This window comes from Neoarius graeffei, chromosome 14 (assembly GCF_027579695.1).
Source record: "Neoarius graeffei isolate fNeoGra1 chromosome 14, fNeoGra1.pri, whole genome shotgun sequence".
Lineage (NCBI taxonomy): Eukaryota > Metazoa > Chordata > Actinopteri > Siluriformes > Ariidae > Neoarius > Neoarius graeffei.
In genome coordinates this window covers 17,030,878-17,055,270 of record NC_083582.1, presented here as the reverse complement: position 1 = coordinate 17,055,270, position 24,393 = coordinate 17,030,878, and the positions used below count along the sequence as shown (strand labels likewise).

Sequence of the window (24,393 nt, the reverse complement as noted above, 5' to 3'; positions counted from 1 at the left end):
AGCATGCAGCATGCTCTGTTAAACTGAGTTTAGTCTGGAAATTGACTAACTTATGAGCTTATGTTTGACTATTGCGCCGCAATGCATGTCTTCTGTTGGATAAGCGATATGTTGCTGTAGTTGCTGCTTCTATCCTCTTTGGTTATGGAGTGCGTGTTCAAGCCTAGGGTATTATACATTCGTAAACTACCACTCCGAACACTCTCTCACACTGTTCTCTGTGTCACGTTGAGTTTACGAAAGGAGTCCGAGGGAGAACAGGGTTTTGTCTTAGCAGCGTGGCTACAGGCGCTGATAGCAGCAAGTAAGTGTGAGTGCAGCTTGGTCAAGCCCCTCCCCCCATGGCCCGCCCCCACCCTCTACCCTTCCCCGCCTCCATGCTTCTCATGAGCAAAACGACGCACTGGGAAAAGGGCTGAAATGGGGCTTTCTCCCAGGAGGCTATATCTACGTGCCGAGGGTTCATTTCGAGAAAGGCTGCGGATATAACATCCGGAAACCTCCATGAGCCCGTTTAAAGCATCAACAAACCACCATGCCATGGGTCCTTTAATGAATTAATTGGTAAATTCCTCGGTAAAATAAGTATTTGGTCACCTACAAACAAGCAAGATTTCTGGCTCTCACAGACCTGCAACAACTTCTTTAAGAGGCTCCTCTGTTCTCCACTCGTTACCTGTATTAATGGCACCTGTTTGAACTCGTTATCAGTATAAAAGACACCTGTCCACAACCTCAAACAGTCACACTCCAAACTCCACTATGGCCAAGACCAAAGAGCTGTCAAAGGACACCAGAAACAAAATTGTAGACCTGCACCAGGCTGGGAAGACTGAAACTGCTGCAATAGGTAAGCAGCTTGGTGTGAAGAAATCAACTGTGGGAGCAATTATTAGAAAATGGAAGACATACAAGACCCCCTGATAACCTCCCTCGATCTGGGGCTCCACGCAAGACCTCACCCTGTGGGGTCAAAATGATCACAAGAACCACCAAAACCACACGGGGGGGACCTAGTGAATGACCTGCAGAGAGCTGGGACCAAAGTAACAAAGGCTACCATCAGTAACACCCTACGCCGCCAGGGACTCAAATCCTGCAGTACCAGACGTGTCCCCCTGCTTAAGCCAGTACATGTCCAGGCCCGTCTGAAGTTTGCTAGAGAGCATTTGGATGATCCAGAAGAGGACTGGGAGAATGTCATATGGTCAGATGAAACCAAAATAGAACTTTTTGGTAAAACCTCAACTTGTCGTGTTTGGAGGAGAAAGAATGCTGAGTTGCATCCAAAGAACACCATACCTACTGTGAAGCATGGGGGAGGAAACATCATGCTTTGGGGCTGTTTTTCCGCAAAGGGACCAGGATGACTGATCCGTGTAAAGGAAAGAATGAATGGGGCCATGTATCATGAGATTGAGTGAAAACCACCTTCCATCAGCAAGGGCATTGAAGATGAAACATGGCTGGGTTTTTCAGCATGACAATGATCCCAAACACACCGCCCGGGCAACAAAGGAGTGGCTTCGTAAGAAGCATTTCAAGGTCCTGGAGTGGCCTAGCCAGTCTCCAGATCTCAACCCCATAGAAAGTCTTTGGAGGGAGCTGAAAGTCCGTGTTGCCCAGCAACAGCCCCAAAACATCACTGCTCTAGAGGAGATCTGCATGGAGGAATGGGCCAAAATACCAGCAACAGTGTGTGAAAACCTTGTGAAGACTTACAGAAAACGTTTGATCTCTGTCATTGCCAACAAAGGGTATATAACGAAGTATTGAAATGAACTTTTGTTATTGACCAAATACTCATTTTCCACCATAATTTGCAAATAAATTCTTTAAAAATCAGACAGACAATGTGATTTTCTGGATTTTTTTTCTCATTTTGTCTCTCATAGTTGAGGTATACCCATGATGAAAATTATAGACCTCATCTTTTTAAGTGGGAGAACTTGCACAATTGGTGATTGACTAAATACTTTTTTGCCCCACTGTAACTATGAAATATTATGATTAAAATCCTTCAGAAACAGTAATTATTTTGCACTGTTGTGAGACTCCATATCCTATCCATGGTTTAAATATTTTTTTTTCATAAGAAATCCACAATATCTTAGTTAAAATACACATTTTAGTCGTGTCCCTGGGTTTTCACTCAGTCCTGTTACCTAAACATATTACCCCATCTGACAAATTTGGAACATTCCATAAATCACATGCTCAACAGGAAGTTACATCAGTTGTGTCTTCTGAAGGCCATGGGAAGAAGAAAAGTTAGTTCTCTCATTTACTTTTCTGTATATTTGATGATTTTTTAACTTTGATAAGGTCAATGTCAACATACTGTCCTGTTACTTAAATTGTTTCTTAGATATGTTTATTTTAAAAATACAGATTTTAATAATAATAATAATAATAATAATAATAATAATAATAAAGTCAGGGAAAGTTTTTTTTTTTTATGGCCTAAATTAGAAAAATCCAAAAGGGAGTCTACTTTTAATGAAGATGGCCTTTCTATGTTCAGAAACACAGAACAATAATTAGCACTGTACCAAGCCAGAGACATACCACTAATTCGGAAGGCGAGTCCGACTGTAGCAGGAGCCTGAGGTCTGGCTGTCTGATTAGTGAAGCCACAATCTCCCAGTGTTTTCCCATCATCTAGCAGCTGATCATCCTGTAACACACACACACACACACCAACCAAGCTGATGATTTAGCTAGTCAAAGCACACACCTGGTTTTTCTCAGGTCATTAACTCCTTAAAAGTTTTTCAGAAAAAGTACACAAATGGCATGTTAAGTATATACTCGTGAAAAGCTTAAATTCTTGGAAATGCCAAGATTCCTGGAATTCGATTTATGCAAACCATTTCAAGATGCAATGACAACAGCAAATATAATCAACACCATCATCAACCAACCAACAACAAAATGGAGGTAACTCACCTATAAAGGCTTATAGTAAATCAACCAATTGATAACATTCCTTAAAAAAAAAATGGTCTTGTTAATTGGTAAAGCTCCAGATGATCCAATTCAGAAACAATATTTAGTCCAAAACACATTATTACATCAGTAAATATCCAGCATCAAAACTGACTGGCTGACCTTTTGATTCAATAGACCCAACAGTAGTTTCCACGTCCTGTCTACAGACAAACAGCCAATAAGAGTCCATGCTGAAAAGAAGTTCCTTCTCTTCTTTTGTGTAAAGACTGAGCCAATTGCAACCAAGGGTGTTGATGACTGGCACTTTGTGTCGCCAATTAAGTTCTGAACATGAGAATCAGCTTCAACCAAAGAATATGCATGGCTTCAACTAGGAAGTACATGAAACGCATACATAGAGCATCTGCAAAAACTGTAATTGTATACAAAAAGCATGTGCAAAGTGGCAAGTCTGGTTTTTGAGTTTAGGATATAAAACAGGTAACTAGTGCCACCATCTGGCAGCAGAAAGAGTCTCCCCCCCCAACTCAGCTATATTGCTCCTTGGGGCCTCCCAGTGTCCAACAGGAGTCCAATGGGCCCCATGTTGACTGAAGGATTTAGTTATGTGGGTATAATACCAATCAAAATTTGGACACACCCATTTCAAAAATGTTTTTTCTTTATTTTAAAGAAAATGCTTCCATGCTTCCTAGGGGTCCCAAGAATCTAGTATGGGTGCTGTGTGAGACGGCTGCCTCTCCAGTAGCTCTGTAGTTTTTAGCTCTTTAAACCCCTTTCCCCCACCTTTTTTTTTTTTTTTACTTTTCTGCTCTTCTTATGAAAACAGTGTGTTTTACTTATATAACATGGATATTTTTAACTTTAACACGCAACCAGGAGCCAGTTTTCTCACTTATTCGAGAGAGGAGCTGCTGGCCCTGAAAACAATGGGACGAGCCGGGATACGATACCCCATCCCGGCTGAGCTGAGGAGGAAGCCCAGGGGCTGCAAAGCTGGAGCTAAGCTAAAGGCTAGGCTAGCGGACAACCGGCGGCGCTACAAACCATCCATTCCCTCCGTTATCATGGGGAATGTGAACTCGCTGCCAAATAAAGTCGATGAGCTTTCTGCTCTGAACAACCAGTGGATTTACCAGGAGAGCAGCTTATTTATCTTTACAGCGACATGGCTAAACACACCTTGTACCGGATGCTAACGTGGACCTGCGGGGATTCACTGCTGTGAGAGCCAACAGACACCAACACGTGGGAAAAGTAAAGGTGCGGGACTCGACATTTATGTTAACAACCGCTGGTGTAACCCGGGACATACCTCCGTAAAGACAGCTTTATGTTGCCCGGACTTGGAGCTGCTAGCTGTTAGCCTGCGGCCATATTATCTGCCGAGGGAGTTCAGTCACGTGATCATCTGTGTTTACATCCCTCCAAGGGCAGACGCAGCCGCTGCATGTGAGAGGATTCACTCCGTCACAGCAAGGCTGCAGACAGCACCCTGAGGCATCGTTTCTGGGGACTTTAATTATGCTACTTTGGCTGCTTTTTACCAGGCTGTAGATTGTCCAACAAGGAACAACAGGACAATTGATTTGCTGTATGCTAATGTGAGGGATGCATACAGAGCCATACCCCTCCCCCCACTAGGGAAGTCTGACCACAACCTGGTTCTTCTACAGCTGAAGTACACTCCCCCCAGTTCAAAGGCAGCCTGCAACGACTAGCTCCATCAGGAGGTGGTCCTCTGAAATGGAAGATGCCCTCAGGGACTGTTATGACATCACGGACTGGGATGTGATGCTTAGCCCACACTGTGAGCACATAGAGGGGCTGACATACTGTGACAGATTACCTTAACTTCTGTGCAGACGTGGTCTCTCCCGCTAAGACTGTACGGTGTTACCCTAATAAGCCATGGGTAACACAGGAAGTCAAAGCTGTCCTCAACAGGAAGAAGGCCACCTTCAGGAGCAGGGATAGGGAGGCGATGAAAGCAGCACAGCAGGAGGTAAAACACTGCATGAGGGAAGCTAAGGACAGCTACAGGAGAAAGGTGGAGCAGAAGCTGGAGAACAGCATGAGGGAGGTCTGGGAAGGTGTGAAAACCATCGCAGGCCACAATACAAAGACCAGAGTCGTTGAGGGGACAGTGGAGAGGGCGAATGAGTTGAATGACTTTTTCGATCGGTTCAACCAGCCCGTGTACCCCCCCCTCCCACTGCAGCCATCTCTCCTTCTTCCCTCAACACACCTCCCCCCAGTCATCACAGCAGCCCCCTCCTCAACACAGACTCCTCCATGCATTACTGCAGACCAGGTCAGAGGTCAACTGAGGAAGCTTCACCCCAGGAAAGCAGCAGGCCCAGACAAGGTGTGTCCCTGACTACTGAAGACCTGTGCTGCTGAACTGGGTGAACCACTCCAACGCATCTTCAACCTTAGCCTGCAGCTGGGGAGTGCGCCCAGCCCCTGGAAGACATCATGTATTGCTCCAGTTCCCAAAAAGAAGAAATCGGCCCAGCGAGCTGAACGACTTCCAATCGCTGGCACTCACTTCACATCTGATGAAGACGTTGGAGCGGCTCTTCCTCAGCCTCCTCAGACCCCAGGTACAACATGCCCAGGACTGTCTGCAGTTTGCGTACCGGGCAGGTGTCGGTGTGGAAGACGCCATCCTCTACCTGCTACACCGAGCCCACTCGCATCTGGATAAGGGAAATGGCACAGTGAGGATCCTCTTCTTGGACTTCGAATGCCTTCAACGCCATCCAGCCCCTATTGTTTCAGGACAAACTGAACAGAATGCGAGTGGACCCCTGCCTGGTCACCTGGATCTCCAGCTACCTCACTGACAGGCCGCAGTACGTCAGGCTGAAGGACATCATGTCTGACACTGTGATTAGCAGCACCGGAGCACCCCAGGGCATGGTGCTGGCCCCTCTTCTCTTCACCCTGTACACCGCGGACTTCTGCGACAACTCAGAGCTGTGTCACATTCAGAAGTTTGCCGAGGACACAGCCATCATTGGGTGTATCAGTGACGACAGAGAGAAGGCGTATAGGAGCCTGGTGAGGTACTTTGCTATGTGGTGCAATAGGAACCATCTGCAGCTCAACACTCGAAGACCAAGGAGCTGGTCATTGACTTTGGGAGGTCCAGACCAAGGTCACAACCAGTTCTGATCGAGGGAGTCGAGGTGGAGGTTGTGGATTCCTACAAGTACCTCGGGCTGTGGCTGGACAGCAAGCTGGACTGAACTTGCAACACCAAACATTTATACAGGAAGGGACAGAGCAGGCTATACTTCCTTAGGAGGCTGCGGTCCTTGAACATCTGCAGGAAACTCCTGTGGATGTTCTATCAGTCTGTGGTCGCCAGTGTCCTGTTTTACACCGTGGTGTGCTGGAGGGGCAGCACATCCAAGGAGGACACATCCAGGCTGGACAAACTGATCAGGCAGGCCAGCATGAAGCTGGACGCACTGGTGACGGTGGCAGAGAAGAGGTCTATGGACAAACTATTGAACATCATGGATGATGCCAGTCACCCTCTGCACACCATCATCAGCAATCAGAGGAGCCTGTTCAGTGACAGAATGCTCCTTCCCAAGTGCAGGACAAACAGACTCAAACTCCTTTGTCCCTCATGCCATCAGACTGTACAACTCCTCTCTGGGGGGAAGGAGGCGTAACAGGAGGACAGAGGACGGGAAGGAGCAGTAGCCTAGCCTAACAATAAGCAATACCGGACAACGTGCAATATAAAGTGCAATATCTCTCCTTAGTGGACGAACTTCTTGCCTTCTTAATGCATTAGAGATCCATCCATCATCTGTAGCCACTTATCCTGTTCTACAGGGTCGCAGGCAAGCCGGAGCCTATCCCAGCTGACTATGCATTTGAGATCAGACAGTAAATAATAAGACTGCTCTGAGAGCATAATACTGTATCCCCCGCTGACAACTATGCCATAAGTCTGGTGAAATGAGGCCGAGTTGAACGAAATTGCAATATGCGTATTACCGACATATAACAAAGAATCCTGTCAAGTTTCATGGAATTCCTCCAAAAATTGAGAGAGGAGTTGATTTCAGAAAAAGTGAGTACCCTTCCCGGGACAGACATTGCCACGACATAATCCCCCTTTGGGCCTTTCGGCCAGCGGGGAATAAAAATTGTGAGGGAAGTTGATTTCAGAAAAGCAAGCACAGTTTGATGAACTTGCCAAAGTACAAGTTTGTTAATAATCAAGGGCATAAGTCTGGTAAAATTTGCCCAAATTAAACAAAAAATTTCAATATGCATATAACTGTCATATAACAAAGGCTTTTGCCAAGTTTGGTGAAATTCCTCCACAAACTGTGAGAAGAGTTGATTCCAGACGAATGTACACCCTCATGAAATTGTCAAGAGTTATTTAATCAAGAGTCAAAACTCTTGTAAAATTTTCACAAACTAAATTAAAATCGCAATATGTGCATTACTGCCTTTTGCCAAGCTTTGAGAAATTCGTCCAAAAATTGTAAGAGGAGTCGATGTCAGAAGGCAAGCGCACATTCATGAAATTGTGAAAGTACAAGGTTGCTAATCAAGGGCCACAACTCTGCAACCAAATTCAGGGCTCGACATTAGCACTTGCCCGATGGCCCGGCGGTGTTTTTTTTAAGTCTTTCGGGCCAGTTCGGGCCACTAAATTTGGCCAAACAGTGGCCTGGGCGGGCCAGTACGTTTTCGATACAAATTAACAAATTTTATTACTCATATTTTACCCAGGCGGCACGGTGGTGTAGTGGTTAGCGCTGTCGCCTCACAGCAAGAAGGTCCTGGGTTCGAGCCCTGGGGCTGGCAAGGGCCTTTCTGTGCGGAGTTTGCATGTTCTCCCCGTGTCTGCGTGGGTTTCCTCCGGGTGCTCCGGTTTCCCCCACAGTCCAAAGACATGCAGGTTAGGTTAACTGGTGACTCTAAATTGACTGTAGGTGTGAATGTGAGTGTGAATGGTTGTCTGTGTCTATATGTGTCAGCCCTGTGACGACCTGGCGACTTGTCCAGGGTGTACCCCGCCTTTCGCCCGTAGTCAGCTGGGATAGGCTCCAGCTTGCCTGCGACCCTGTAGAAGGATAAAGCGGCTACAGATAATGAGATGAGATGAGATATTTTACCCAGAATTGTGAAGAAATTGTTCGTAAAATGCACCTTTTCAATACGAGGTCCGCCATCTTTGTTTTCGTCATGCTCCACTCCGCGGCAGGAGTGTGTCGTCTTCGTGCATCTTCAGAGATGTTCGGCGCTATTCGGAAGCGTCATTTTGGTTGAGCGCCAGATCGAGGAGAGAAGGGCTGAGTTTACCAAAGTCTCAGATGACCATCGGGACACACTTAGTGACACCATGGCAACAGGATGCGCACGCATTCAGGGCTCGACATTAACAGTTGTCTGCTTGTCCGAGACAAATGATGCTTAATGTCGGACAAGTTCATCGTCTCAGTTACTTGTCCGATTGGACAAGTGCCAAAATACGCCAAAATATTCGGGTTACATATCAAATTTATCAGTTTATTCACATGATTTCCGAAGCATCTCACTCGACATATTGTTTTGATGAATCGCTGGATGTTTCTATTCAGAAAGAGCAATGTGCGCATGTGAAATATTCCACTTGCAAAACTGGCCAATACCGCTTCGTGTATTTGAGCTGAAAAGTAAACGGTCGTTTATGATTGGTTTTAATATCGTGTCATACACGTGGATTTGTTGACATTTCTGTTGGCGGGATCATTATTCAACTGTATATTTACGTTGAGTGTGTGGTAATTTCCAAATCTTTGAATTGTTGATGGTGTTCGTTATCTAGCTGAGCGTGTGGCGGGGAATGTGCGCCTGCATGCGTGTGGATTGACGGAGTGAGGTAGGAGTGGGGAAAGTTATCTATAAAATACCAAGCTGTCAAATGGCTGCTAATTAGGCTACCGGCTGTATTAATTAACTAATTAGTAATGGGAGTTTAGGGATTTGAAACATAGGGCTCTATAATTTAGATATAATTATGGATTATTTGTAATTCTTTTTTTTTTACCATTAAATACCATACAGGAGCCACACTAAATAAATAAACAATTAATCAGTGGAGGATATATATATTCAAAATTAATAATTTAAAAATGAAAATATATATAATAATTTTAATTTTCTGGTTTTCAATTTCTCAAAAATTAATGATTGATGGAGTCCAATTGATGGAGCAGAACTCAAGGATTGATAGATGAAGATGAATAGAAACTATTTGTATCCATTCATCTGTGAGTCAGTAGAGGTGTGGAGGTTTTCATAAGATATATTGTCATTTGATAACTAGATTTCAGTGTATAATAATCAGTGATTTACAGTACTAGTCAATTTTGTTATCAGTTGTTTTTATTTGTAGCATTGTTGTTGTTTCTCTTATCCAAACTAGTGATATCGCAAGTCATAAATTTTGATGTTACTTTTTGTGATATTTGTTACTGAACTGCAGAGTACTGATCTGTGTGTGTGTGTGTGTGTGTGTGTGTGTATGTATATATATATATGGTTAGTGTTTCTGGATCTCATAGTATAGATATTTTCTTAATTTTATGTTCATAATTTCTATTCTATTGGGATATATTGCTTCTGAACTTCAGTATAATAATTGGTGAATTATGGTATCAATCAGTCTGTTTTACTATATTTTTGAACTTTTGCCTCAGTATATCAAGTATTGATTACTTTTGATTCACAGATATTATGCACATGTTGTGAATTCAGAAACAAATGCCATAAAGATTGTTGGGTTACAAGAGTTTGTGGGTTTTTTTCTCAAATATTTCTCTGGACAAGTCAACTTCACATTCGGACAAGTAAACTTCCTTTCAACTTGCCCGACAGGACAAGCGGCTTCAAAAGTTAATGTAGAGCCCTGGCATTTTAGATGAGTGTGTGGAAGAGGAAAGCTATTGCACTAAACTATAAACCTTAAATTGACTTTATTGCTATTTCAGTGCACATTTTCAGAAGCAAAAACATTTTATATATTTATTTCAATTTGATTTGACTGTTTTTGAGTCCATTGCTGGTAATTTGGACTGAGTTACTGTCTTTTGTCAGTCTTGTTTTCAGGTACAAAATCAAAATATAAAAGTTGTGATAATGTTGAGAAGGCTCTTTTTAATTTTAGGGGGCGGTCATTATTTATGGGGGAGGGGGTCTATGAATTTAGGGGGGGGGTCATGAAAAAGTGACACTACTTGATTTTGGGGGGGGGGGGGGGGGGGGGGTGTCATGAAAATGTGACCCTACTTTGTATGGAGATGAGAAGATTATTGCCTCCTACAATGATGTGGCTTGGGCATATTCTGCAAAAATTTTCAGCCTCGCTACGCTCGGCAACAACAACATGTACCCCTAAAGTCTACTTTTCTAGCCAAAAATCAAATGATCATAGTGTATTATGAACTCCATGAAATGTGGTGGCCCGAATGCGGGTACCGCGCGCATTCGGGCCACCACATTTTCCATTTGGGCCAGTAACTTTCAATTCCACTGGCCCAATGGGCCACCAGTGGTAAATGCTTAATGTCTAGGCCTGAAATTGAACAAAATAATATGCATAGTACTGACATATAGCAAAGAATCCTGCCATGTTTCGTGAAATTCCTCCAAAAATGGTGAAAGGGGGAGTCACATGATCAGCTGGACAAGATGGCGGTTTAGATCGAATCCACTCAACCCGGCATTGCCATTTTTACTTACATTTACCATTGTGACAACTATTTTCTTAGTTGACTGCACTACTGGTTGTAAATATGCCATGTCCGATTCAAGCAAGAAATTTGAGCCAGGCCTTGCTGTGAAGACAAGAGGGATGTCTGACATGGAGGCCATAGCAGAGGCGGTGCTTGAGAAACAACGTAGCCACAGAAAGCAAGCACACCTTGATGAAATTGCCAAAGTACAAGTTTGTTAATAATCAAAAAGGCACAAGTCTGGTAAAACTTGCCCAAACTAAGCAAAAAATTTCAATATGCGCATAACTGTCATATACCAAAACCTTTTCCCAAGTTTGGTGAAATTCCTCCACAAACTGTGAAAGGAGTTAATTTCAGAAGAATGTACACCCTCATGAAATTGTCCTGGAGGCACATTTCGACAAACTCCAGCAGATGTGAGAAGACACGGAGGGAAAATTAAGTCTGCCTGCATGGCTGTTCTCTCTAACCGAGAGTATCAGCACCGTTAACATGGAGCCGGGCAAAATACGGTCGGATGTTGAGAGCAACTCTGAAAAGCTAGCTAGCCAGGAGGCTGCGATGGAGACGATGCAACTTAAGCTAGTTGATATGGAGGATCGCAGCAGGTGATGCAACGTTCGTGCCGTTGGGCTAGCAGAAGGGCTCAAAGGGTCTAATGCGGTGCAGTTGCTCATGAATTTGCTACCAAAGTGGTTCCCCACCATGGGCAATCTGGATGGTGAGATCATGCAAGCCCACCATGTGTACAGTGACAACAGAACCAAATCCGGTCTTCACACCCTAGTCTTTAATACACTCTGGTACACAACATGCCAGATGATTCTTCGTACCGCAAAGAAATCCCCGCTCATAGTGAAAGAACGGACAGTTCGCTTTTCACCCGACTACACCATCAAGCAGCGGCAAGCTTCCTCCCAAGCTATGAATATGGCCTGAACAAAAGGAGTGGAGTTCTTCCTGCTCTACCCCGCCATGCTGAAAGTCAAAGCTGCCAGCAAAACTGAGGTTTTCCAGTGCCCGGATAAGGCCAAGGATTTCATCAGCTCCCTCCCGGTATCACGAGCTCCACCTGCGGCCGGGAATGGCGACTCAGTGCCCGTACAATCGGGCAAAGCTGTCAGCTAACTACGGCTCTTTGAAACTGAATTATTCTATACGGTCCCCAGATTACACTGTTGAACGTTACCTGGAGTCTGTCACAGCACTGGTTTGTTAAAGTGCATTATCACAGGTAAATTCAGGAGCAAGATCAATGTAATTCTCCCATTTTATATTAAACTTTGGTCAAATATCGGTCACATTTTGTGCAATTTTTTTTTACCTTGCACAATACCAGAAAAAAAAAAAAAAGTTGAAAGCAAGCCATTTGAGGCGAATTCGTCTGCCTCTGAAAAAACTTGGCATTTGGATTTCCCGGCAAACATTGATTTTCGTGACGTCACGTGTGGAACGCCTCCTTCTGAATCCTACGTCAGCGCTGGTTTGTTTATGAGAAAGCGACCTGGTGGTTTTCTGCAAATTTCTTCAACGTTATCATGTAATTATTAAAATGGTTAACAGATGTATCGTAGGAGGGTGTAGCAACACCAATCTTGATGGGATTAGTACTCATCGTTTTCCAAAAGACCGGACAATGAAAGAGAAATGGGAGCGCTTCGTGCGAAGCACCCGGAAGCAGAGGACCAAAGCAGAGCTGAGAAAAAGACCAAGAAATTCGGCGATTCACAAGTTGACTGTTGCCAGGGTAAGAAATAAGAGACTATACTCTAAATTAGGTGTTCCTGTGTTTGTGTGGTACACGGATAAATGTTATTGATTGACACAGACAAAAGTAAACAACACGAAAGCGCTGGGTGATAATACACTTACTTCACATGTATCAAGGGATATGCATGTCAGGGCTTGAGAGCTTGGGACCTGTCAAACACATTAAATGTATATATAACCCTGCTTAGCCGATGTGTGTAGCTTATGAAATCTTTCTCCTACAGTAGCCAGTACTCTTCTAAATGAAATATATAAATACATAATAGTAATTAGAAAAAATATGATTTATGTAACAATAGATAGACGAGCATTGATACATGAATCCATGGGTTTAGAAGCTCAGGCAACAATTCCATATTTCAATGCAAAATCGCTAGCTGCTAAACTTGGTCTACATAGACTGTGCACTGAATCCATGCAAGCTCTCTCAGCCTGCTGGCGGATCTGCACGTGATGTCACAAATCTGGCTCCAGACTCCCTTGGGATTTTTCCAGACGCGTTTTGTCATTTTATTTTTTTCTGCTGTAGACAGATGGCCTTGTGCAAAATTACCCTTCTGGATGAGTGTGTCAAGGGACATACTTTCATATTATATTTAAAAAAAAAAAAAGAAAAAAAAACCACGAAATTGGTCCAGGATATGCACTTTAATGTGTTTGACAGGTTTTTTTCTTAGTTTTCATGATTAGAGAGATGTGATTTACTTTAGCCTGGCCTGCATTAGCAGTTATTTTACAATCCTTTTGGTCCATAATTATTTTTATTTGCTGGCACTTTGTAGGCTCCCTTACCATTCTCTAAGGACAGAACTGAGCATACCACCACTATAATCGAGTTTTTGACTGACGTTGAGCTTGTTTGCTTGCTAAGGTACCTAGTTAACCAACAGTTAATTAGTTAATCACTATGGCCATAAATGATGTGGCAATGTGCCCATTAATTGGAGACTAACCGTTGTACTCTCATTTCAATCTCTGTTCATAACGGACACAGACCATCTTTATTGCTCAATGACGATCCATATTTATCTGATGTCCACAGCTCTTCTCCCAGCCTCACTGTTCTCTGCTCACCTATTTAAGATGTGTGGGTGTGCCGGGGCATCCAGAGAGGATAGCTGATTCCTAAGCCCTAAACTCAGAGTTACTTCTGCCAGATGCAGCTCATTCTACCAGCCTGATTCAACGGTTCAGTTTATTAAGTGCCAGGTTTGAGCTTAAGTTTGATCCTTTGCAGCCCCATATCCATTCTAGATCACAGATCAACATATATGAGTGAGTGTTTCATTGCTTTTTGGTCTAGTTATTTTTTGCTTTACTGTTTATTGGGTTTTATGCGTTTTGTTGTTTATTGGCTACCACCAGGGGATATTTTGGGGGAAACTGTCATCTTTGCTCCCACCATATTCTGGGAAAAAGGAATGGAAGCTTAAAGTAGATATGCAGAACCTTTATTTTTAAATAAATTTCTGACTAGATAGTATCTCCATCCTTGACTCTTGTATGCTGCACGCGCACATTTTTTTATTTATATATATTTTATATATATATATATATATATATATATATATATATATATATATATATATATATATATATAATTTTTTTTTTTTGAGAGTTAAAATCAACTGCAAAGTTGGCATTTAAGCTGCCTCGCTGAGCCAGCCAGCCCTGAGCGCATGACATCACAGCAGTAACAAGTTTTAAGGCCTTTGACAGCTATAGACCAAAGTCATATAAATAAAAATTTATGGTGAAAGTAAGAAATACCGTTACCGACTTGCTCAACTAAGACTGATTTGACTTCATTGACTGTGGGTTGACTCTCATTAAAACAGGACAGGTGTTATAACTTATGCAACATACATGTACATGCATGCATTTTCACTGATAAAACGTAAAAGGCTAATTAAATAATCAGATTAACTGAGAATCACATTCTGAAGCAAATTAAATAATCTTAAACACACAAGTTACATGCATTAATCTAAAAATGCAAGTAAACAATGTGTTTTTTTTTTTTTAATCCAAATGAGAGTCGGAGCTTACCCGTCTATGTTCTCGCTTCTTGAAGGCCGATTGTTTTGAAACAATCTGACTTTCAGTTGTTCGTTCAGTTCTCAGTTCATTCACTTCTTCCACGTAAGGGCGAAATGGCAGCAATATCCAGTTTGGAAATAAGACGCCTGGTCCATTCATTCTCTCCATACCGTGTATTCCCCCATTATTACTCGGCTCAGGCAATTACTAAAACCCGGGACGGAACGTCACCGGTTTTAGCAACAACCGCAGGGAGGTCACTGCCCAAGCGATATGTCACGTCCCGTTCCGTCCCGGGTTTTAGCAACAACCCTCGGCTCAGGCTCCAGGAGAGCTGGTGCAATTGAACTCACTTTAAAAAAATAAAAATACTTTCCTTGTTTTATTTTTCTTTAATTGTTGGGACTGTACCCTCTTTCAATACGAGCTTATAGCCAACGCTCCTCAACAGATCAGAGGTCTCATACGAGTCTTCAGTAAAATGTGCAGAGCAGAGGAGAAAGCACTTCATAGCTGCCCAACGTGTCCATGAATTTCTCGCAAAACACGTCCAAATCTTTGCAGTTTGAACATGCTTGGGCCATGAATGCAACGTAAATCCACCTTCTGTCATGTTGCTGCACCTGCCAAAAACACATCTACGTGGCATGGCGATAAGTTAGCTCAAAACGGAGGATCGGAGTTGCAGTCAGCTCTGTGTTTTAGTATAGCAGAAATGGCGATGAGACCAATAGACTTACTGTTGTGACGTTATGGACATCAAGGTCATTCACTCAGACCGCTACCTATATAAATCATTTTAATCATAAAAATTACTATATTAGATTTATTGTTAGCGCTTAAAACTATTCCTGTGCCATTCTTGAGGTCTCAAGGCATTTATAAACGAAAGTAAGGCCATGGCTCTGCATATATGCTTTAAATTTCTCACTGGGGGAGAGCTATGTTCATATTGGTGAGTCAGTTTGCCACAGTTGCTGGCACTATATTTTATCAGGTACATGGTGGATTACTTTCAGACCACCACGCAATAATGGAGGATTTGTCTATTTTGGTTTGGAATTGCGAAGGGTTAAATACATCACATAAGAGGACCAGTGTCCTTACTTTTATGCGTCGCCGGAAAATTGACCTGGCTCTTCTACAGGAGACACACCTGTTAAGCAGAGACTCTGGTGGAATGGCTAACAGGTTTTACCACACAGTTGCTTCCTCTTCAGCTGAATCAAAATATAAAAGGAGTGGGTATCGTATGTAAACGTAATCTCAAAATTAAGGTGCTGGATACATGGGTGGACACTGCAGGAAGGATAGTAGTGGCCAAGGTGGAACTGTATGGGAGAAAGGTAGCCATTATCTCTGCTTATGCTCCAAATAAATTTGATAAGATTTTTTATAACACGCTTACAAAGACAATGCTAGAATTATCTGAATATTCTTTCATCATCGGGGCCGACATGAATGCAGTGTGGCATACAGACGATCGATCTAGCACGAGTGCCTCTAAGGATCAGGCGCTAGCAACTGCAGCTTTACGATCCTGGGCGGAGACTCTCGGTTTATTAGACACATGGCGTTCCTTTAACCCTACAGTGAAAGACTACTCTTTTTTTCTCAGCCAGACATAAATCTATCCTTGAGAATGATTTTCTTTTCACTTCACCACAACTTTTCAGAAAATTAATGATGCTGCTTTGCTGCCTATTGCTTTATCAGATCATAAAGGGGTATTTTGTTGTGCAACCTCGGGCTGCTTATCCAAGCGTGCTACTAGATGGCGCTTCAATACCACCTTGTTAAAAAACAATGATTATAAATCCCAGTTTCTGCACCAATTAGAGGATTTTTTGGACTTTAATTTAGGCTTGGTTGATGACCCCAGAATTTTGTGGGATGCCGTCAAAGGGTTTATACGCAGCAACGCCACCTATTTCGCCTCAAATTTGCATAAGGCTAGAACAGCTAAATTACAAAATCTGGAAGCTGACTTGGCCAGAATAGATTTGGCCTTACAAAGTAACTACTCCCAACAGATTGAATTACAACGTGGCATCATTAAAAAAGAAATTAATAATATTTTAAAGCAACAGTCAGAATTCCTAACACACAGGTCTAGACAGCGTTACTATTTTCAGGGGTCTAGACCCAGTCACCTTCTAGCCTCCAAAATCAGGACAAATGAATACTTTGCAGACATCCCTTCTATCAGGTCCGTGGCAGGCAAAAGTGTAACTAAACCAAAGCAGGTGAATGAGACCTTTCACACATTTTACTCTAATTTATACCAAATCAGAGATACACTTAGATAGAGATAGGTGTCACTGGGCTCACGCTAGCCGCTCGCACGTCCGCAAATTGCCAAGTTTTACTCCAATTTGCGAAAACTAAATATAATCTGTATTCGCATTTTATGCGAAAGTCATTTAAAGTTTAAGCAAAATCCATCAAACAATTGCGACTTCTCAAGATAAACAGTACCTTTCAGGGCCTGAATTTGGGCGCGGGATTGCGGGTATTGCGCACATCTTTAATTCCTGCACCTTTAACGATTCTAATGCGAGAGATTCCCGCACACATTACTGCATTGCCTGACAACATCAATCTAATAATGGATCAGTGTGAATGCGCGACTACCTTCTGTTCTCAAGGTTACTTGAATTTAACCCTCCTTTTACTGACTGACCCCCCCCAGCCTACTCAGAAAAAAAAAAAAAAAAAAAAAAAAACACAGCAGACACAGACAGTTCACACACACACAGCGCGCGCACTCTTCCTCTCTCGGACTTTCGCTGTAAAACACATGGACCACTGGCTAAAACGTACAAGTGCAGTGGCAGAAGTTTCCCCTGCTAAGAGGAAAACTCCTGAATCCGATGGTGGTAACAGCAGTGTGAGTGATACCGTTGAGAATACACAGGACGAGACAGCTAACGTTAACGCTGACGTTGCAAAGGGGATTAGATCAGAGCATGGCTATAAGAAAAAAGTATTTACAAGGAAAAGCAAAGGACACTGATGCTGACAAAAGGGATGACCACTAGGAGAAAGAGTAGGAAAGACTACATATGTACAAGAATCCTGCACTCAGCAAAGATGAATTGTTCAGTGTTGAGAACAATTTGATTTTTTTAAAATTAAAGATGGCATATGACACAGGAGACAGGGCTATATGGTATAAGAGAATCCTGAAGAGTCAACAAAGACTGTTGTCATGTTAACGTTCTATATGTGGACTGAAACAAAGTTTGTAAATTCATTCAGTGTTAAGAACAGTTTGATAGTGTTTTCTTATTTTAATTGTAGACATCAAACAGAGGACAGGGATGATCAGATCAGACATGAGAATAGAAAAATGATATAAAAGTTGATAAAAAAAGATGATATAAAAATGTTATAAAAGGAAAAAGCAAAGGTCACTGATTAAAAAGAGATGGCCACTAAAAGAAGAGACAAATAACACAAACATAGTTAAGAGAATCCTGAAAAGTCAGCAGACTGGTTTAAGTTAGACTTGTTGTGTCAATAAATTAATTGAGTGCTATTAAGAACAGGCTGATTTTTTTCTTTTTTATAATTAAACGAAGCAGTGATACTTAAAGAATAGTGCATGAAGATGAGGAAGAAGCAGCTGCATAAAGCAACACTAAGGAGGTTGTAAAATTAGCTTAACTAAAAGGCACACAACTTTCCAAACTCTTCCTAGAGCCTTACTGGCACTGCTAGAAAAAGGCTATTGGTGTTTGATGGCATAATACAGTCAGTCAGCAATGTCATGCTGTAAAGGATCGCTTGCATTTTGTGGTGGTTTTCTACCCTCCACCCGAAACTGAACAGTCCATATCTTAGACGGCTGGTGGGAAGAATACTTGCATTTATCCACCCTTTGTCTGACAACGCTATCCAAATTTGGAGATATCAAAATGAAAAGTCTACTAAAAAGGATACCTCAAATGGTGACAAAAGGTTACATACTGTAGAGATCTTCAATCTGAGTAGTGGCAGAAGGTAAGACCTAAGCTATTTAAGCCCACAAGTAGCGTTCCCCACAAACTGTGTAAATCCCCCCCATTTGAGTCACTGAGGGGGGGAATTCCCCCCCCATTCTGAAAAATGAAATTCAGGCCCTGCCTTTCGTGTCCATCTTCGATGTTTTGATTTATAACCAATGCCCCCGAGTTTCGAAGCTTCTTATTGGTTGACCGCAAATTACGTCTTCCAATAGCATCGGACCTTACATATAAAATGATCAATTTCCGAGTTGCGCTGATAATGTCGCCAATTCTCGCTCATTAGTGAACAAGATTATAGCGAGGTTTGTTTAAAATAAATTATCCGACTTTACGTATGACAAAAACTTATCTAAAAAGTGAGATAACATATTAGAATATTCTGTTAGCTCTCTCAGTTAGGGATAAAAACACGATATAACCATTCTAAAGCCGCATTTTCTACATATCAACCCTGACAGAACTTTGGAAGAACTCACAGATGAACCAGGATATATCGACCAAGTGTACCTTGTTTTCAGAGCGTTTTGACGCACATGGTTCAAAGTTTTGACTGCAAGTTTCACTTGAGAAATTAATGGTGAATATCGTTATATTTGGGTTATGAGATTAATTTATAAGAAACAACCATTGATTTTAACTCCCTGTGCTCCCTTCATCCTACCCATAAAGACACCCCCCTCCCCCTAAACACACACACGGATCCCAATTATACACACACGCGCGCACACACATACCCACACAGGCCAGTCAGCATACTATAGAGGGTGACTAAGGGCTAAAAAGGTGCATAGATAGCAAAGAATGCAAAGCACATCACACCAGATGTTGGATATAATTATAATGAAAAATATGGACTCCGTAAACCAGATTAAGCGGGTTAAATTAAAAACAATTTCATTACATATATACAGTTGATGAAATGATCAAAATAAGAGGATTCAAGAATAAATAAGCATGCTATGAACATAAATCAAGAACATGGAAAGAAAGGCAGGAAACAAGCTTGCAAACACTATTGAAACACCAACAAACTACAATAATTCATTTTTCAATATTATGTCAGTGCAAGAAACATTTAGAAGTATAACATATCTTGCTAAAAAAATTACTTTGCTAAAAAGAAAAAATTGTTCTTTTAGCATTTCTTGCTAAGCGAAACTGCAAATTGCTAAAGAAAAATTTGAGTCTTTAGCACTTTTCGCTAAAACAATTTGGGTCCTAGAGTGAGCACAGTGTCACAACTTCCTTGATCAGCTAGATCTACCACAGTTAGCAGCAACTGACTCTACGCGACTTGACACACCCATATCGCTGTAAGAACTTAAGTCAGTGGCTCTCGACATGCAAAGAAACAAAATCAGGGTTTGATGGAATACCACCAGACGCCTACGTGGAATTCTGGGACAAGCTTGGCCCGCTACTTCTAGACATGAGAACATCTATAGACAAAAGCAGTTTTTCAAGAGATGTCAATAGACCCCTTCGCAGTAAACGTCATTCATACGCAAGAGGAAATTGCGCGCGCAGCCTGGACCCAAAAAAGACCACGGTAGAGACGAGAAGAAATATTTGGAAGAAATGCCTAGTTGTTGTAGCCTAGTAAACTAGACCCACCCGCCTAGCGGCCAAAAATATTTTTGCCTAGCGAATGGGTCTAGCCTCGCACCATATAAACAATCACCCCGGGCATCAAATCGTGCCCGCCAATCACAACGCAAGGTTTTTGTTTGGATTCTTTGGGCAGGCTTTTGCAGGAGTGACGACAAAGCTGCGCGACACTGGAGAAAGCACAGCAGGAAAGATGGCTACGGGCTAGTGAACAGCGCGCGTTTGACTCCGCTTTGGAATCAGTTTTAGAAGAATTAGACTTGGAGTTTTCATTGAAACATGAGCAAGAAGGACGTTTTCGCTCTTTTGCCGACCGTCTATGGCAAAAGTCTGATCTACCAGCTGGCTCCGCTCATAGCCAAAAGGATGGGGCTAGTTTGTGCAGTACGAAGAATTAATAAACAGCTTTGAAACATTACTTTTTGATTGTTTCTTTTTTTCCCGTTATTTTAAATTTAAGGGAAATTATTTCACCAAACACCACTAAATAAAAACTCTCAAAAACAGTTTAAGCAAACCCTTGAAAAAAATAAGTGTATGTTAAGTATGTGGTACAGACTCCAAACTTGTGGTCATTATCTCCAAACTTCTTAATATCTAGAACCTGTTTATTAATTAATACGCATTTTGAAAAATTATTTCAAGGTCTCCCCCACTGCGCGCTCTGACTACGTCACAGTCACTGTTGCGCTGATTGGTCAGAGCGTTGGCCAATACGCACAGAGACAGTTTGAAAGACAGCGGGTTGTCCCTACCCACCCCCGTCGGAAATGTCTACGGATCGAGGCCAGACTAAATATTCACATTTAGTCTGGCTTGCCAGGCTATAGTTGTTGTGTTGTCGGGTGTCAGAATCGTAGCAGTGATGGGGTTAAAATGTACAGAATTCCAGCAGGATCTCACCCATTCAAAAAAAAAAGAAAACCCCGCCGACGTCTATGGCTACAAGCCATCAAACGTGTAGACTGGGATGAAAGTACCATCAAAAATGCGCGGGTTTGCAGCGCCCACTTCATCACAGGTAAAATCAGGCTATTTATTAAATTTCTTTTTTATTCTTTCTAGTCTTCGTTTATTGATGTAGCAAAATACTTTGGTAACATTTGTCTGATTAGCTGGGTCACAGTTACACAATGTAATGAATATTGTTAGCATGTTAACTTAGCTTTGCATGCAATTTTGTTTGTAGGCGAGGTCTCGCTTGACTCAAGCAGTCCAGATTTTGTGCCAATCATTATTTGTGTATGCCGAAAATCACAATTTTAAAGCAAGGATGGAAAGGTAAAATTGTGTGCCCTCAATCTAAATGCCAACTGAGGTTGACTGCTCTAACCTAGCTCCCGCCCCGTTCAGTTTCATTTCTGGTCTCTGCCTCTCGCTTTTTACGCAGCTCTGATTTCTCTTAGCTGCACTCTTTACACAATCATTCCTTTCATGCTATTACCTCCTGCAAATTGATGTTTAGGCCCACTTTACACGGGGACGGTCTGAAACAAAAACGCAAAAGTCCGTTTTTGTTCTCACTTTTTTCCACGACCGTTTTCAAGGAGGAAATCTGCGTCTATACGGTGACGCATAAATGTGTGGAATTCAATTGGATGTTGTAATAGAGTGTGCCGAGCGGATGGAGTAGTCAGTCAGAATGATGAGCAAAACAAGGAAAATTCTTGTACAAAAATAGTTTTCTTTTTATTCTTAAGCCGGCAGTTAACACAAACAGGACAAACAAACAAACAACAAAAAAAAAAAACACTGATGACAAAACCAAACAAAAAAAAATTCTGGGACAAAATGCCCACGCAAGCTAGGCTACTCTGGCATTACTCACACAGAGCTCAAGTCATGCATCCTCTCCCTGCAGAGGCCATCTCCCCAATGAACAGTGCAGCGCATATTTAAAAGACTACGGCACACAGTCTTAACACAATTAAAATCAATCAACACATCTAGACAGATTTTAACAGTTCTAAACATTTTCACTGCATGCATTACACTCCTACAACAATGTGCAGACCTTAAATATTACAACAAACACTTACGTAAGATTTGTAGACCATTTCTCTCCGCTCTAATGAGCTGCTTTCCCGCGCATCGCGGAAGAAACCTGGAAAAGCACTTTCAGACCTGCATTCTGCTTTGGTCCCGCACCCGGAAGACTACAGCAGGTAAATGGCTACAAACATTTCTGGCTGATGTTAGATAAACTCTAGTAGAAAAGGATTCAGATGTTAAACGTGTGCACTTAATGAATCTTTACACGCTATTGTTTATAGTGAAAACTAATAAATGCTTGTGCTGTTTAAACCTGTCGCGTCTTTTACTATGAACACGTGTACCAAACATTTCAGGTTTACATATCTAAAAGTTGTAACAAATGTACCCGTAACAAAACATACTTGTAAAGCCCCCATTACCAAACCCACAACACAGATTGTATTTGGAATGTCTTTGCAACTGTGGTTTAGTCCATTGCACTTGAACATTGAAACATGACCAGCGGGAGGAACCGCTGTTTAGTGACGGACGCATTGCGCTCTGTCACAGATGTGCATGCCAGGCGGTGCTGTGAAAGACCTCCGCTATGTCTGCACGCATGCGCAACATCTTCCATCTTGTCTGATCTGCACATCTGCGCCGTGAAAACTTTGACTACTCTGGCTATGCTAAGTAAGAAAGTAAGTAAAAAAGTAAGAGCATACTATACCCGCCTCTGTTCATTAACGGTATATGTGCAGATTCGGTATAGATGTTCGAAGGACTCCTGGACGTTTATTAAAGCTGCCAGAGCAGCTTGAAGGGCCGTTGGATCGATGTAATCAGACATGCTCTTACTTTTTTACTTACTTTCTTACTTCCCGGGCTGGCATGTACAGTATATGACATATGGATGACGTAAACGCGTACCCGACGTGAGCAGATCCGAGCAGAGTTTCGCGTATTGGGTAGTTTAGACGGATATGCAACGGGGGCCGTTTTTAACTTATCCACTTTGGAAGGCGTTTTCAATTTTATCCGTTTTTCAGCCTCGGAAACGCCGTCCCCGTGTAGACGAAAGGCACTTCCGATAAAATATTTAGTCGTTTTTACCCGACAGCGTCCTCGTGTAAACGGGCCCTCAGTGTTGGTATTTGCTGTTGTAGCTAAAGCCACATTGCCATCACATCACTGGCATAATTTGATTAAAACAAAATGAATATGAATGTCCCATTGTTAATCAAGTTGTAGTCTCGCTGTAACCAGAATGTTGATGGCAGGCTACTTTTGTAAATAGGTTTTTTTTTTTGAGTTTGACATTTTTTTGTAAATAGTGTGACTGCCTTCAGGTATCAGAGGAAAATGAGGAGGGAACTTACTAACATCGTCCGTCCACTCTTTAATTAAATACGGATCCGGTAGGCGATTTCCACTTGTTAGAGTTAACTTATTTATGTAGCATTCTCGATCTTGTAACGACAATTGTTTTGCATAATCTGACAGCTCATAATGCCGGTCTATGGGCAGCGCCATTGTTTCTGAGTCCAGGCTGCATGCGCATCCTGGCAACGGTTGGTTTGTTTACAAACATGCAAAGGGGTCTATATAGCCCTGATATCTTTACACTCAAAGACAGACAAGGACCCTGTAGACTGCAGTAGTTATAGACTACTCAGTTTATTAAATGCAGATCTTAAAAATATTTATATATATATATATATATATATATATATATATATATATATATATATATATATATATATATATTAGTGCTGTCAAGCGATTAAAATATTTAAATCGCGATTAATGTCGTGACTGTCATAGTTAACTCGCGATTAATCGCAATTTAATCGCACATTTTTGTCACATGAAAAACCATTGTAATTCTCTTATCAGCATAAAAAAGTGAATGGGCTTGCTTTGTACCAATGTTTGTTTTTTTTTTTATTGCAGAGCATAACACGTCTTGTCACAGCCACTGACATCCATAACTTCCATATTAGATGAGAAAACCAAGGGATGAAAAATAGTGCATATCACTGTGAAAATAAAAAAATGTTTTATTTTACTCTTCATTAGTTTCTTTTGAAGAGAAGTATTTGCCATAAAAGAAGAAAAAAAACGGATAAAAATAAAAACATTCATCATACGTTCAAAAACGGTCATCATAGTGTGGCACTGTATTATCTAATTCTCACTGCTTATAACTCTACACCTACCCGGTGGAGATGAGCTGGGAAACTGAAGACTGAAGGAACAGTATTGAAAAGTATTTTTCC

General features: G+C 41.9%; 1 protein-coding gene across 1 annotated transcript in view; it reads right to left on the bottom strand.

Moving 5' to 3' along the window:
- The window catches only part of LOC132897495 (elongin-B), a 74,903-nt gene that overhangs the window by 9,479 nt on the left and 41,031 nt on the right, over positions 1-24,393 (bottom strand). Inside the window, exon 3 of the mRNA XM_060938766.1 lies at positions 2,569-2,677. Within this exon, the coding sequence (XP_060794749.1) occupies positions 2,569-2,677 (109 nt within the window). The remainder of the gene's footprint in view (positions 1-2,568; positions 2,678-24,393) is intronic.